The sequence below is a fragment of the Cervus elaphus genome, chromosome 12 (genome assembly GCF_910594005.1).
Source record: "Cervus elaphus chromosome 12, mCerEla1.1, whole genome shotgun sequence".
Lineage (NCBI taxonomy): Eukaryota > Metazoa > Chordata > Mammalia > Artiodactyla > Cervidae > Cervus > Cervus elaphus.
This window is the reverse complement of record NC_057826.1, coordinates 75,347,135-75,364,111: the sequence shown is the minus strand read 5'-3', so window position 1 is coordinate 75,364,111 and position 16,977 is coordinate 75,347,135. Positions and strand designations below refer to the sequence as shown.

General features: G+C 39.8%; 1 gene segment (V, D, J or C); it reads right to left on the bottom strand.

The window, feature by feature from the left end:
* Window positions 1-6,309: 6,309 nt before the first annotated feature.
* LOC122704609 lies at window positions 6,310-7,343 on the bottom strand. The segment is given in 2 exon segments: window positions 6,310-7,038; window positions 7,242-7,343. Coding segments are annotated over 2 exon segments (546 nt in total).
* Window positions 7,344-16,977: the final 9,634 nt, after the last annotated feature.

The window sequence follows — 16,977 nt, the reverse complement described above, 5'->3', positions numbered from 1 at the left end:
GCAGATGGAATATGTGTCTAATGAAATTGTTGCCGTTGTTGTTTAGTTGCTAAGTCGTGTCCCACTGTTTTTCAACCCCATGGACTGTAGCCCTCCACACTGCTCTGTCCATGGGATTTCCCAGGCAAGAATACTGGAGTGGGGTACCTTTTCCTTCTCCAGGGGTTCTTCCTGACCCAGGGGTCAAACCCTTGTCTCCTGCTTGGCAAATGCATTCTTTACTGCCAGGCCACCAGGGAAACCCGTGATGAAACCCTTCAGCTATAAAAAAAATAAAATAAAATAAAATAATGCCATTTGCTGCAACATGAACAGATCTAAAATAAAATTTAGTATAAGCTACGAACCCTTCTTGTAATCTACATACTGGTCATTTATTTAGCCTACAGTTATATTGCTCCATCCAGAATCTAAGTACTTTATTTAAAAACTCACAGACCTTTGGTCTTCTTGGTGAAATGTAGTCTTATCCAAAATTTTTAATGTACTTTTTTCTGGGTTTTAGGGCTCTACTTAGTTTTTTCAATATGTAAAATTACTTTGACATTAAATGATAACAAAAAATCAGTCCTTCTGACTTTAAGAGTCTATTCTATTGATTGTGTTTATATTAATTTATGATAGAAATAAAATAATTATACTTTTGAAATCTGATATTGAGTCTTATTTATTAGATTTTGAGAAGGATCAGAATATTCAGTCTCATTGCTTCCACAAGTAGAATTGTACTTATTAGATCATGAGTCTTGGAATCGTCCTCATGTCACATTTTCTATCCCACTGGCCCAAATTGTTCAGTCTCACTAGTTAGTTATTTATTATGTTTTCTTCTTGCAAAATACACTTTAGATAAGCATGCTGGACCTTTCTGTGCCATAGTATTATAGTGCACTCCAACAAAACTTAGGATCTACTAGCTGTATCTACACCATAGATCGTGATGCATGAAGTTTTGTAAACTGTTACATGTTCATTGAAGGCAGGAGAAGACGGGGATGACAGAGGATGAGGTGGTTGGATGGCATTACCAACTCAATGGACGTGAGTTTGCATTATACTTTTTATTATAAAAAGTTATACTTTTTATTTTGTATTGGAGTATAGCCAATATAAACTGTAATAGTTCCTGCCACAGAATGGCAGGATATATTTTTACAATGCATTTCCATCAAAGGATGGTATTCAGAAAACAATGTACTCTCTAAACTCAGCAAGAAGAAACTGTAACAGTTTCTGGTGGACCCCAGGGGGAGTCTATCTGATTAACACTGTAACATCTGTATTATTGCTTACTTTTCATTCCTTATATTTTTAATTTGTGCTTTCTCTTTTTTCACCTTGATAATTTTGCCTAGGAATATATATTTTGTTAATCATTTTAGCAAAATTCACTTGGTATCTCATAGCTATTTCTAGCATTTTCTTTCTATTTTTACCAATTTGACATTTTTCATTATGTTATTGCTTCAGTTTGCATTAGTTGTAATTTTTCTTCTTTTTTTTTTGTTGAAAACGTACATAATTGTTTTCTCAGCCTTTTTCCTTTAGCAGTATAAGCATTTAAAAAGATAAATCTCTCCTATGTAAAATATTAACTGTATCTCATAAATATTTGTATGTATGTGTTCTCACTATATTTTCTTTCAAAATATTTTGTTATAGCCCACTAATTGTTTCTTTAACCTAAGGTTTTTTTTTTTTAAAGTTTAATGCCTGAATTCCAAATATTTGGGAGTTTCCAGAGATATCTTTTTGCTATTGATTTTCTAAGTCAATTCCAATTTTGATCAAAGAATAGATTCTATATAATTTCAGTTTTCTTAAATGTATTAAGACTTTTCATGCACGAACCAGTGTGTGTGTGTGTTTATCTACATGGCAGGGTGTGTCTGGAGCCTTGGCTGCAGATCTGGGCACAGGCTTCAGGTGCCCGGGGAGCACTCTGCACTTGCTGCAGAAGTAGGTGCTGCGTCTCCAGGCTGGGAAGCTGTGATGGGCAGTGAGAGCTGTTTGGCACTCGTACTGAGGAAAACTGTGAGTCTTCCACCTTCCTTTTTATTCATAACTGAACCTATGGCTACCAAGAATACAGGGCCTTTGCCAGGGTATTGACTGTACCATGGGAAGTGTCAAATGCACTCCTCTTCTACAGTTCAGAATGGAAATCCCTCCTTCCTGGACTATCAAAGATTGAGGGCTCTGTTTCACCTGCTGTTGGTCACTTTTTTCCTTCTCTTGTCCACCTACCCCTGTTTACAGAGATAAAAAGTCATTAGGTCCACAAATTAATATTTCCTTCTTAAAGTTCCCATCTGCATGAATTTGTCCATTCCCCAGTTTTCTCATTCCCCCTAATTAATGAGATATCTTAGTTTTTGTCCACCACAACCCACAGTCCTAATTGAAACCACAGAAGTAAAAATGATGCTCCCAGAATCTTGTCCATTGTTCTTGGCACCAAAGGTCAGTGACAACTCAAGTTCCTCTTCTGGTCTTCTCAACCAGCTAGAACTCTGACTTTAAGTTCACATCTGCTTTAATGCTTTCAGCAGACCCCATCTTCTTACAAGTGCTTTCACTTAAACCTATCTCTCTCAAGGAAAGTATTCCCCATACTGAGACTAGAATTGCTGTAAATTAATTTCACTGGGAATCAGAAATACTCTGCTTACACATGGGTACAGAGCAGGTTAGAATTTCTCGCCTGCTCTGCACCTCTTCCTTTCCTTAACACCTCCTAGAAAAACTCATATATCAGGACAGCATGATATGTTAATGGAGATTACATTATTTTACAATGGGAAAGAGAGAGACTCCCATGAAGTTACAAATTAGTAGTGTGCAGAGGGATATTTATTTTTTTATTATAAATACTAATAAAGTCTATTGAAGATACACTGAAGCATAATATATATCATTACAAGAAAAGTCATGGATCTGACAGAGAGAATATATAGCCCTTTTGCCATGATGGAACATCATTTTTGACACAATCTTTCAAATGTGTCCACATTTTACATGACCCTAAAAAATGATAGAAAACCAATCAAGTTCAATTTATACTTTTCCTAAAATATAATTTAGGCAAATGGAATATTTCCAAGGTGATCATGGATCCTAAGCTGACATTCAGGTTGCTCAGAATACTTTTGATAAGGGTTGAAGTATAAAAAGTGAGTTTTAAATTATGAATCTGTACAGATTTAAGACATCCACATACTCTGTCTCTTCCTTCACACACATCGGTATCACAGATGTCCCTCAGCTTCTAATGTCATTAAGATCACATGACCATTTCTGCTGATATTTTATCAGAGAGAGAATAAAACAATCCACCACCTCTGGATGGTGAAGATAATTCTGGAAAATATGGTGAATAAGAGAAGCAATATCAAGGGTCAAAGTGTAAGAGGTCTGAAGGAAAGGTTGGGGAGGAAAATATCCAGGGTCAGGAGAGAAACATGGGTTTCTGAGTGAAAAAGGTCCTTCATCACTTAGGGAGCGGAGAAGTGTGAAGATTAAAGCGGATAGTGCTGGGGAAGACATGTGTAGACGTGGCTAGAAAGAGATGAGGGTTGGTTGGATAGGCAGAGAAAGTTCAAAGACAAAAGTGAACATTGGAGAATTTGACTTGACTTTTTCACTGCAAAAGCAGTGAAACCTGCAGGACTGTTCCAAGGAATAAATGTTACAGTGGCTACATTAGACATTGTTGGTACCTTGCTCAAATTTTCTCAGAAACCTCATCTGTGCTCAGTCCCCAAGTTCTTTGTGTTTTGCTGCCAGCAGCTTAGATAATAACTGATTTCTGGGACTATCCAATTCTTTTGTCTAAGTGGTACAGTGTAGTCTGATATGTGCTCTAGTGCTCCCCACAGAATTAGGCAGACAGAACAGCAGGAACATCTGAAATCTTCCTCTTGTTTGGCCTTTTCCTTTTCCCTAGTCAGTGGGCTTCCCAGGCGGTTCTAGTGGTAAAGAAGCCGCCTGCCAAGGCAGGAGACCTAAGAGACTCCAGTTCGATCCCTGGGTAGGGAAGATCCCCTGGAGGAGGAAGTGACAACCCAGTCCAGTATTCTTGCCTGGAAAATCCCACGGGCCGAGGAACCTGGTGGTTTTTCCTCTCGAGGTCTGAGTCTGAGGAAGAGGACCCAAGGCAGAGAGTATTTAAATAGCTTGTCCATTATTTTCATTAGTGAAAAACTATACTACTTCTCATAATTACGCTATCTTTGATACACTAATATTAGATATTATAAAAACCGAACACTAATGGTACTTTCTGTTGAAGAGTTAAAACTTAGGAGATATGACTGTTAATCTTTAAATGATGGATAATAGCTCTAAGTACAACTAGTGTTTCATAAAAGATATGACATTCCTGTTTTTCAATATTAATACTCTCAGAAAACATGATTGTGTTAATATGGAGATCCATGGTAGAATTATATTTGTGGCAGGTTTAGGCTAAAGACAAGAAGACAGCTTTTTTTGTCAATGGAGAAAGCCAATGAGTCTCAAAGAAAAGCTCAACTTTTGATTATATTCTGTCTAATCCTATTCTATTTGTGCTAATAATATAAGTAGCAGACTGTACCTTCCAGAATGACTTTGTGAGTTGATTTATGGCTACTCTCTCCAACAAAACAGTTAACACAGATGAAAATTATTTTTAAGAAACTAAAGCCTCTGGACATAGTCTTTAGATTATAGAGCATATAAAAAGGGTAATAGAGACACATTTATTCATAAAATCTACTAAGTCTCCACGACAGCAGAAAGAATCTGTGGCAATTGTACCACGACCCACTCCCCGGCCCCAGCTCAAGTTGATGGAAGTTCTCCTCAAGGTGGACATAACCAAGGACACAAGGCTCCTCCTCCCTCCAGTCCGCAGTGCAGGGCTATCGTATCTCCTACAGAGGGGCTGACTGCTGTCCTTCCTTACCTCCCCCAGGCCTGTGTTACAGAAACTGTGTTACAAACAAGAAAAGCTGCCAGCTCTATGGCCACTTCTCACCTCACTTACAGCACAGAGGTTCTATGTCAGGCATGGTGGACTGAGAATACTGGGTCCTCTCACTCTCATCCCGCTCATAGAGTGGTGATTTCATGCTGGCAAAGGCAAGCCAAGAAGACAAGAGGCTACTGCTCCCTTCCATCACGCTTCTCATAACACAGGGATGTCAGTCTGAGACAAGCAGCCAACTGTCCCTTGTTACAGGTCCAGAGCAGTGGCTCAGGTGTTGTGCCCATGGAGAGAAGCAGCTGTAAAAACAGAGGCCTCCCTTTGAGATGACTTTATTTGAAACCATCATTGGGAAGCCCAAGTTTAAGGGTGCTGTTGAAAACAATGGAGATGCTTATGGTAAACAATTAAGAGGAGGCTGGCATTGGAAGGAAGTTGGCAATGCAACTCTCACCATTTCTATTTAACATAGTACTGCAAGTCCTAGTCTCAGTAATTAGATGGGAAAAAGAAATAATTGGCATCCAAGTTGAAAAGAAAGAGGTAAACTGTCTCTAATTACAGACAGCATGATACTCTACATAGAAAATTGTAAAGACGCCACCAAAAAAACTAATAGAAACAATCAACAAAGTTGATTACAAGATAAAGTTGCAGAACACAAGATTAATATACAGCAGTCTGTTGCATTTCTATATTCTAATAATAAGTATCAGAAAGAGAATTTAAGAAAGCAATCCAATTTCTAGTTGAATCAAAAAGAATCAAAAGTACTAGGAATAAATTTAACCAACGAGGTGAAAGACCTGTTCTCTGAAAACTGTTAAGACATTGTTGAAAATAATTTAAGACAATGTAAATTGAAAAAAGAAGCCGAGAGGGCTCCAGTAAACAAGAGCCCACGGCTTTTCATTGGCTGAGTCCTTGCCAGGAAATAAGAGGCATCCACATCTTCCCCTTGCCCTCCACTATGTCCACAGGTCACGAGAGCTCCCTCTGTCTCCCAACTCTATTTAACTGAGATTTCTGTTTAATATTTTTTATACCTTATAGGACAGAGACAGAAAGATATTTGACTCCAAAAGAGGAAGGAGCTACGGTGAGGGAAGCAAGAAGTTCTAGTGATTCAAGAAGGAGTCACGAACCAAAGAAATTAGTTGGCCTTCAAAAGCTAAAAAAGGCAAGGAAATGCATTATCCCTTAGATCTCAAGAAGCAATCAACTCTTCCAAGACCTTGACTATGGAAATAGATTTAAGATTTCTTGCATCCAGAATAATTTTCTTCTAAGTTATCAAGCTCATATTAAACATTGAGTAAGTTTTATTGTTGCTGCTCACTTTGCTGCACTCGTAGGATGGGATGATGCAAGTGTCTTTGGGGACACATTCTGGTGAGGCAGATCTGAACATTCTTGAGACATCAAACTAATCAGGATAACAACTTTATTGGAGTTATTTTTTTCTCTGAATTGTTCTCACTTTTTACCACTTTTGAGATCAGCATACTGTGGTTGAATATTTATTTTATTTTTGTCCCCTTATCAGCTATTCTGCTAGTTCCAAGTTAGAAGTCTCTAGTGCAGAAGGAGATACAGGTTGAGAAAGGAAGACAAAGACCGAAGTTCACAATCTGTAGGCGGAAAGTGTCTGTGATTAAACTGTACCAGTGTAGGTAAGAGACAATCAGCTCTGCGAATGCCCTGTGGGGCCCACGGTGTGACTGAGGCTGGAGGAGGGGCTGCGCCCCGGAGGGTTCGTGTAGAGGCCGCAGGTGCCTGGGGAGCACCGTGCTGCGCAGCGCAGAAGTAAGTGCCCGAGTCTGTGATCCGCGAAGAGGAAATGTGCAGTGAGCTGCGGCGTTCTGCAGGGATTGTTGTGGCGTTTAATCTTCCTTTCTGCTTTGTTCCTGAAGGAATGTAAAACAGGTGGACGATGCGGCCCCCAGGGTTCTGAAGATACCAGTGTACATTGCTCACAGAGGCAGAAAAATTACACCTCAGCACGTGGCTGGCTCCCTCCTGGAGACTCAGGGCTGCGGGACTCTGCTCCACATCCACCCCTCGCACAGCTGGTGAGAAATAGAGAAACAGTCACAGAAGGTCACTGTAACTCTGACAAAATCGTGGAAGTGACCCCCCCACACACACACACAACTCCCATAGATGATGAGAAGGATAGAAAGTCTGCAGGACTTGGCAGCTCCTCTCCTTCCCTGAACAATACAGCAGCTGCTCACTCCTTCAGACTCCCTGTGGGGCAGCCCCAACTCACAGCAAATCTGGGCAAATAAAAGCCCCAGCACAGCGCCTGCTAGCCTCTTCATGATGCCTCCTCTGCTTACTGAGACATTTTCACTGTCAGATACTTCACTAAACCCTGAGGGAGGGAGTGTCATAAGCTGCTGTGGAAATGTTCCTCTCCTGCAGCCAATCAGCTCACCCACCAAGTCCTGCTCAGGCCCTCACTTTGTGACAGGAAGCCCCGCCCTTCCACCTCAACCAATTCAGAATGGACTAGAGAGGAGTGGAGGGGAGTGGAAAATAGAAAGGTCATTATTTTAGGACCTGAGGGGCATTTTCTAAGAACATTGCAGTGAAGGCAGACTCTGATTTGGGATTTGTGGAGGATTTTAGGGAAGAGAAAACAAGAATTAATTATCTAGCCATAGTTTTAGTCTCAGATGGCATGGATGCAGGAGATTCTTGCATAATGAAATATTTTCTCAGTTCTCAGGATCCTTTTTTTTTTTTTTTTTTTGGCATCTCCTGTGTACTCACCTGTGATTCTGAAGGGTGCTCACGAATCAGCACAGTATTCATAACAGTCTTGGCTGGAATACTTTTCAGTATTAAACAGTTTCATTTTTAAATTATATATATATACTTATTCTAGACTGAACCTACATAAAGAGTTATATTATTTTTAATCTCTAGATGGGCACTGAAATTAGAATTGTAAATTGTTTTATTTTTATTAAAACATATATAATTTTAAAATAAAAATAAATTTTAAATAAAATTTCAGGTTTAAATACATCATATTTTATTTAGTTATTTTTTAAATTAGAAGATAATTGCTTTACATTCTTGTGTTAATTTCTGCCATACAAAAATGCCAATCAGTCATGCTTATATATACATATATTACCATCCTTCTTGAGCCTCCCTGTCCTTTTCCTCCCAACCCTCTAGTTCCTCACAGACCACCAGTAGGGGCTCCATCTGTTATATTGAACCTTCCCACTAACTATCTATTTTACACTAAATATATTTTAACTGTTGATTATTGTTGTTTGTATTCTGCTTTTTAGCTCTAGTAGGTTATTTTAAAAGAACAATAAGTATTTTTTAAAACATATGAAAAAAATAAAATAAAAATTAAAAAAAAATAAAACATATGAAAATCAATTCTGTGCTTTTTCTCAGAGTCTATGATTAATAATGGTTCCCTGTATATGGATTTAGAGGTAAAGGGGATAGAAAATGAGGACTTGCATATTTTCACTGAAGTAAAACTGAAGTGATCTGCAGACTCTCAGGATCAGATGGACAGTTCGAGATGGTTGCAAATGTTGACTAAAGGAACTGTGAGAAACAGTGTAGAAAAATAAAAGTAATAATAATTATTATTGGCCACACAGTGGATATTAGAGAAATAGAATTAGAAGAGAGAAAAGACGAGAGGGGCAACCAGAGTGGGTCAGTTGGAACTTTGCCACAAAAATGTACTTAACCTAGAATGCCCGTTATAGGTGACCACTGGATAAACAAAGCCTTTATTTCCCCTTCATATTCTATTGTCTGGACATACAAGAAGAGATAAGGAAGTATACTGGAGGTAGGAATAGTTGCACCTCCACTTCAGGGAGCCCCTTTAGAGTCAGTGATGTGATTGTCAGGCGGGTCACTGACCGGCCTCCAGTTCTTCCTGCAACATTAGTGCTGAATCAGTGAGACCAGGACAAATCTGCCTATAATAAGACAATGTCTCTATTCAGACTTCAACCAGAACTGGTTTGTTCTATAGAGGAAGGAGCATGGAATATAATGTTACTGATTCCCTATGAAGAGCATTCCCAACAGGCGAAGGGTGGTGGAGAACCTGACTGTGCAGAAAAGAAGCTGGGAGCCATATTGTGGAAGATTTTCCCTAAGGAGCCAGAAGAAATGTGCCAGAGTGTGCTGAATCCTATTACAGGGAAATCTAAGATTCAAAAGATCCCTATTTAAGCAAATTATAGTGACTATCAGGAAGAAATACTTCCTTGACAACGACTGTTCTTGGTGTTGAGCCTGTTCAAATGTGTACCTCACTAAGCTCCAAGATACAGAAGCTCATAGGAGTGAAATGGAACTTTTGTTGGAGGTGACATTTCCAATTTATGCAACATCACCCCCTGGAGGATAGCAGTGGGAACAAATCCCATCTTGAGGCTTTTATGCCCTATTTCCTCCTCGTTTTTACCAGGGTTGAATTTCTTCCCATTCTAGTTTGATGAGTGTTTTCAGGGGTTCGCATATTAAGTTGTTGTTGTTGTTCAGTCACTAAGTTGTGTCCGACTCTTTGAGGCCCCATGGACTGCAGCATGCCAGGCTTCCCTGTCTTTCACTATCTCCCAGAGTTTGTCAAATTCATATTCACTGAGCCAGTGAAGCCATCCAACTATCTCATCCTCTGTCACCATCTTCTCCTGCCCTCAATCTACCCCAGCATCAGGATCTTGTCCAATGAGCTGGCTCTTCGCATTACATGGCCAAAGTATTGGAGCTTCAGCAGCAGTCTTCCAAAGAATATTCAAGGTTGATTTCCTTTAGAATTGACAATTTTGATCTACATGCTATCCAAGGACTCTCAAGAGTCTTCTCCAGCACCACAACTCGAAAGCATCAGGTTTTCAATGCTCAGGCGTTTTGGTCAAACTCTTACATCCATACACAACTACCGGGAAAATGATAGTTTTGACTATACGGATCTTTGTCAGCAAAGTGATGTCTCTGCTTTCTAATAGACTGTCTAGGTTTGTAATAGCTTTTCTTCCAAGGAGCCAGCATCCTTTATTTTTTTTTTTTATTTTTTTTTTTATTTTTTATTTTTATTTTTTTATTAGTTGGAGGCTAATTACTTCACAACATTTCAGTGGGTTTTGTCATACATTGATATGAATCAGCCATAGATTTACACTTATTCCCCATCCTGATCCCCCCTCCCATCTCCCTCTCCACCCGATTCCTCTGGGTCTTCCCAGTGTACCAGGCCCGAGCACTTGTCTCATGCATCCCACCTGGGCTGGTGATCTGTTTCACCATAGATAGTATACATGCTGTTCTTTTGAAACATCCCACCCTCACCTTCTCCCACAGAGTTCAAAAGTCTGTTCTGTATTTCTGTGTCTCTTTTTCTGTTTTGCATATAGGGTTATTGTTACCATCTTTCTAAATTCCATATATATGTGTTAGTATGCTATAATGTTCTTTATCTTTCTGGCTTACTTCACTCTGTATAAGGGGCTCCAGTTTCATCCATCTCATTAGGACTGGTTCAAATGAATTCTTTTTGACGGCTGAGTAATATTCCATGGTGTATATGTACCACAGCTTCCTTATCCATTCATCTGCTGATGGGCATCTAGGTTGCTTCCATGTCCTGGCTATTATAAACAGTGCTGCGATGAACATTGGGGTGCACGTATCTCTTTCAGATCTGGTTTATTTCATGGCTGCAGTCACCATGTAGTGATTTTGCAGACCTGGAATATAAAATCTTCCACTGCTTCCACTTTTCCCCTATTTGCCATGAAGTGATGGGACTGAATGTCATGATCTTAGCTTTTTGAATTTTCAGTTTTAATCCAGCTTTTTCACTCTCCTCTTTCATCCTCTTCAGAGGTTCTTTAGTTTCTTTCACCCTCATCAGGAGGTTCTTCAGTTCCTCTTGGCTTTCTACCATAATCGTGGTGTCATCTGCATATCTGAGGTTATTGATATTTCTCCCAGCAATCTTGATTCCAGCTTGTGATTCATCCAGCCCAGGGTTTTGCAAGAGTTATTCTGCATAGAGTTAAATAGGCAGGGTGACAATATACAGCCCTGACATACTCCTTTCCCAATTTTGAGCCAGTCTGTGGTTCCATGTCTGATTCTAACTGTTGCTTCTTGACCCACATACAGGTTTCTCTGGAGACAGTGGTGGACTTCCCCTATCAATGCTCCTTTCAGATATCAAAAGTGGGTTTTAAAAATGCAAATAGCTTCATATGAGAAGAAATGAAATACAAATACCCATACAGTGAGAAGGTTGAACTAAACCAAAATCAAAATCTCTCCAATGAATTAATGAGGCATAATTGACTGGTCTGGTATAAAACATGCAGATTTTCTTGCCAGGTGTGTGAGAAGAAGGTGTGTGTCCATGTCTCATTCATGAATGTGAAGAAACACCATAAAAGGTATAGCTCTTAGGATGTAGCAACAGTGGAATTTAAATGTTGACCTAGTTGAACCACATTAGTTTGTTTGATATCTTTGAGTAATCATTTAGTGCATTATAAATCATGGGAAAAGAAGCTAGAGATCTGACTCAATGATATGGCCAATATACTGGTGGGAGTCACGTTAGTTAGTGATGTTCAGTACAGTCGAGTTAGTTGAGGGAACTACAGTGACTGGAATACCTGTTAATCTATGGTTCCACTTCCCCCTGATTACTGAAAACACTGTCGTTCATTGACTTTCCCTTTTCCAACCCACACATGGCTCTTCCTCAGCGCTGGTCCCAGAGCAGCAGCAGGCACGGCTTTGGGTGTGGGCTGCAGGGGGCTGAGGGGCACTGTGTGCAGGCTCAGAGGTATGTGGCTGAGTCTTCAGGCTGGGATCCTCCGATGTACATGGAGTTGTCACCCTCCTTAGTGTTCAGAGTGACTCTCACTCACCCTTGCACTTTTTCACCCCCATTTACACTCACTACAAACATGTTCTTGGAGCTTTTTGCAGGTTCCCATCTGTACCAGTGTAATGCATAGAAAGAGCTGGAAGGGGAACTGCAGGTGAAATTGGGGCTCTCTCCTTCCTGAACATAGCGAAGGAGGACACTGTTCCACAGTCAAGAGGCTGCTCACTCCTGTTCAGAAAGACAAGGTCACACATAGAAACTGACTTATCTACAGAGTATTCATTGTCTTCACATTCCCAAATATTAGAACCTGGAGGTGCCTGAATGTGCCCCCCACCTTCCCCATCACCACCCCAGACTGCTCAGAATGTCTTAGCAGCCCCTGGACTTACGACCAAGATGAAGCCACAGGATCAGTAATGAGGCTAGAAAAGTGCTCCTCTCCATGTATTCTGATAAAGTATCCTCAACATGGAAAGTTCTACAGCCTAGATCTGGGGAACAGTCTGCTTCAGGTAATAAGGATTCTGCATCTTGTTGCTCAGCCAGTCAGAGAGGAGGACATATACATGTGCTAGAAATACACCACTTCTGCCCTAGAATCAGTTTCCTGTGGTTCAAGGAGGGATCAAATGCTGCTTTCTTGAGACCAACTTCAGAAACATTGAGGATATCTCTCACGAGCTCACAATGCAAAGAGGGCTGACAACCTTTCAGAATTGGGTTGCCTTATGATCGGCTGCTGTTATTCAACTTTAAAGAGATTGGGATTGCAAACATGGCAGGAAACACACTTTGGTTAGGAATCTTTTACATAAAATTTCAATAAAATTTATAAACTTTCAAATCCCAATTTATAAATGTGCACAAATGCTATGTATTAAATCATCTTTATGCACACCATTCTAATAGAAAAATTATGCAATAGAGATATTATTTCCAACTTAGAAACAAGAAAACTAAATCTGAAAGAGATCAAGTAACTAACTTGAGATCACACATATGGTAGGTGCATAGTAAGAATCACAACGCATGTCTGTCTGGCTAAGTAGTCTACAGTGTTTGGAATCTGCCACACCACCTACATTTGTGATGCTCAGTAAATGTGTAAGTGTTAGTGAAGGTATATTTTAAAAATACTGGGAACCTACTTTGTGGTTATTCCTCCTAATAGCACCAAAATGTGCAAGATCTGGTGAATGGATAAACGAAATGTAATTCATTTGCCAGTGAATTGCTATTCATCAATAAATATGAGTGAAATGCTAATGTATGCTACAAGATAAATAATTTTTAAAATTATGTTAAGGAATAATAGCCAGACACAAGATTACATATTGAATGATTTCATGTATATGAAATATTCACAAAAGGAACTTATAAAGTTATAAATGTGGTCAGTGGTTGCTATGGGGCCAAGCATGGAAATAAAGAACAACTATAATTGGGGATGAAGGATAATTTACTAAAAATTATTAAACTGGAAATTCAAAATGGATGAAATTAGGGAATGTCACTTATACCTCAATAGAGTTGCTTAAAAATAAATAAGAATTTTGTTCTGTCTTATCTGTTATAGTCCAGGAAGAATGTTAGTTTAATTCAACATGCACATATTTATTTAAACAATGATTTGGGGACCACAATTTCCCATAGGACCTTCGAAAACTATAAAAGCAACATTATCTGTGAGCTCAATATGCAGTTGGTAAAGTAAAATGCATCCAGGAAAATTTATTAGTACAAGATAGCATTAATTAAGACTGTTCAGAATCTAACTCTATTTCTTGGAAATCTGGTACTGCAGATTGACTGCAAAACCTTCTTTCCAGTGAACAACTGAAATAAGCAGAGGAAACAGCATGGTTGTTCAGTCGCTAAGTGGACTGTTTGTGACCCCAAGCACGCCAGTGTCCTCTGTCTTCCACTATGACCCTGAGTTGCTCAAATTCACGTCCATTGACTCAGTGGTGCTATCTAACCATCTCATCTCATCTCACCTAAACAGTATGGGGTCGGTGCTAAAATCAGAGCAGTGCCTTCCACCTGTGAGCTCAGTCACTCAGTCGTGTCCGACCCTTGACCCCACGCCCGCCAGGCTTCTCTGTCCCTGGGGATTCTCCAGGCAAGAATACTGGAGAAGCTTGCCATGCCCTCCTCCAGGGGATCTTCCCAACTCAGAGGTCGAACCCAGGTCTCCCACATTGCATGTAGATTCTTCATTGTCTGAGCCACCAGGGAAGCTCATGAATACTGAAACTTAAGTCATGTTCTGAAAAGAGAAACAGGATTGGAAGGTCTCAACAGCTAACTCCTGACTTACCTTCCTAAGAAAAGAGATGCAGTTACAGTTAATACAGGACTATCTGAAAAGTATCATTAATGTCTCTTATTTAGAAGTAGACAATTTGAAATAGTGATAAGCACTTTAAAGACAATACAAAACTGTGTTAAGACAGAGAGTGACTCTTGGGATGAGAAAGGGCATCTGCTTTAAGTAAAGTATGGAGGGAGGGCTCCACTCTGACACTTATTCTTCAATACCAGACAAGGTATTGAAACTGTCTCATATTCAGTTGTATTTCTCTAAGTAGCCAGTATCTTTCTGCTGGGCACTGGGCTTAGCATTGGCATTCATTATTCCATTCACTTCTTATCAGAACCCTGCATGGTAAATTCTATCAATAACCACAGTGCAGAGATGAGGAAATTAAGCATAAAAATTACTGTCACAATCCCAACGTCACACAACTAATGAATGCTAGATCTAGAAACACAATCTAAGTCTTTGGTCTGAAGCACTTTGCTCCACTGTCTTCCTAAAGTAGGGTGGACACAACTTTGAGGGGTTCCAGTAAGAACCGTGAACACACATGTGAATCACCGAGTGCAACACCTTCTCTGTCACAGGCTCTCAACCAGCTGTGGGAATGTACAAGACCTTGGAGGATAGGAAGCCACAGCATGAAATTCCAGACGAGTCTATCTACAAGATAAAGCTCAATATTTTCTGAGGTTTGTTTAACAGTTTACACAGCAGATTTCATGTGTTATCAGAAGTATCAGTGGTCTATTATGTTTCTTACCATTACTGGGAAATCAGTTCCCATTAACTGATGTTAACTACCTTAAATATAAGGTATTATATTGAGAGAATAGGTATCATAATATATAACATAGAAAGAGTATACCAACCTGTGTTTGCTACTACTGTGTATTAGCATTTTCATAATTGACTCTTGCTCCCACTTCTCAGGATATTTCTATACTACAAGAAAGGACAGAGCAGTAAATGCAATTTGACTTAATAGAGGAAAATCTATCTTGTGCAACAATTCCAAACTTTCTATCCAAGGTAGCCTATAACTCTGCAACCATAATCATCTCATGTGTTGTATTTGTCATTTGGAATCAATCACTTTCACATATGGCAGGCAAAAGAAAAAACAAACAAACAAACAGCCAGTTTTCCTGAATCCTCTCCCTCTTGATTTCTGCACTGGGACTTTTACTAACTGGCTCAGCCTTGGCAGCTCCTATTGTGATTAGGATTCCCCATAATTTAATCCAAGATCACTGGAGGGGAGCAGGGAAGCCAGAGAAAGCCTCACAAAATGTTTGAGCAGGACACCAGGTGGCAGTATGTCAGCTTTCATTCTTGCTGCATCCAGTGGGCTAGAGTCTGATTCTCAGGACGGAAAAACAGATTTAGACAAAGGGTTCACAAAGGGGTGACATTTGAGTTGAAACATGAAGAAATTCAGAGGTGCATCATGTTTATATCTGGGGGGATAGCATCACTGGCTCAGTGGTAAAGAATCCACCTCCCGGTGGATTCAATCTCTGGGTCTGGAAGATCCCACAGAGAAGGAAATGGCAAGCCACTCCAGTATTCTTGCCTGGGAAATCCCACGGGCAGAGGATAAGTCACACACGACTTAGTGACTAAACAACAGCAAAGCATCACAGGAGAGAGGGAAAAACAAGGGGCACGGGACTTGATAGGGAAATAAGCTTGGGGAGTTGAAGGAATGAAATCTCATTGTAGCTCTTGTTTTTCCCAGCACACTATTACATAAGTAACTAACTAAAGCATCCAGCACTATTAACTAGTTAGTGGATGCTTTCCTCATTTACTGATCCTGGGACAGTTGAATCTATGTTTGTGCATTTTCTTTCTTAGTTTCCTTTAGCATCCAGTTTAAACCAGTAATGTCACCACCACTGAGACATTCAGCCGCCCAGTTCTGGGGCCAAGTGCTTCTCCATAGTCCAGACCTTGCTCTTAAGCAGCCCTCTAAAATGCAACACACAGGCTGATTATAAAAGGTAAAAAAGCTTTTCACAGTTAGGAAAGGTACGACTCATTTCCCAAAGTTGTTTTGTTTTGCACCCCAATGTTCATCGCAGCACTGTTTATAATAGCCAGGACATGGAAGCAACCTAGATGCCCATCAGCAGAAAAATGGATAAAAAAGCTGTGGTACATATACACCACGGAATAATACTCAGCCATTAAAAAGAATACATTTGAATCAGTTCTAATGAGATGGATAAAACTGGAGCCCATTATACAGAGTGAAGTAAGCCAGAAAGATAAAGACCAATACAGTATACTAACGCATACATATGGAATTTAGAAAGATGGTAACGATAACCCTATATGCAAGACAGAAAAAGAGACACAGATGTACAGAACAGACTTTTGGACTCTATGGGAGAAGGCGAGGGTGGGATGATCTGAGAGAACAGCATTGAAACATGTATATTATCAAGTGTGAAACAGATCGCCAGTCCAGGTTGGATGCATGAGACAAGTGCTCGGGGCTGGTGCACTGGGATGACCCAGAGGGATGGGGTGGGGAGGGAGGTGTGAGGGGGCTTCGGGATGGGGCACACATGTAAATCCATGGCTGATTCATGTCAATGTATGGCAATAACCACTACAATATTGTAAAATAATTAGCCACCAACTAATAAAAATAAATGGAAAAAAGAAAACAATAAAACCTATCTCTTAGGGTTTTGATATTTGAATTAGATAATGAATCTGAAACACAAACCACAGTGCCTCACATTGAGTAAAGCTCAGTAAAGACCAACTTTATTTTTTCCAGTA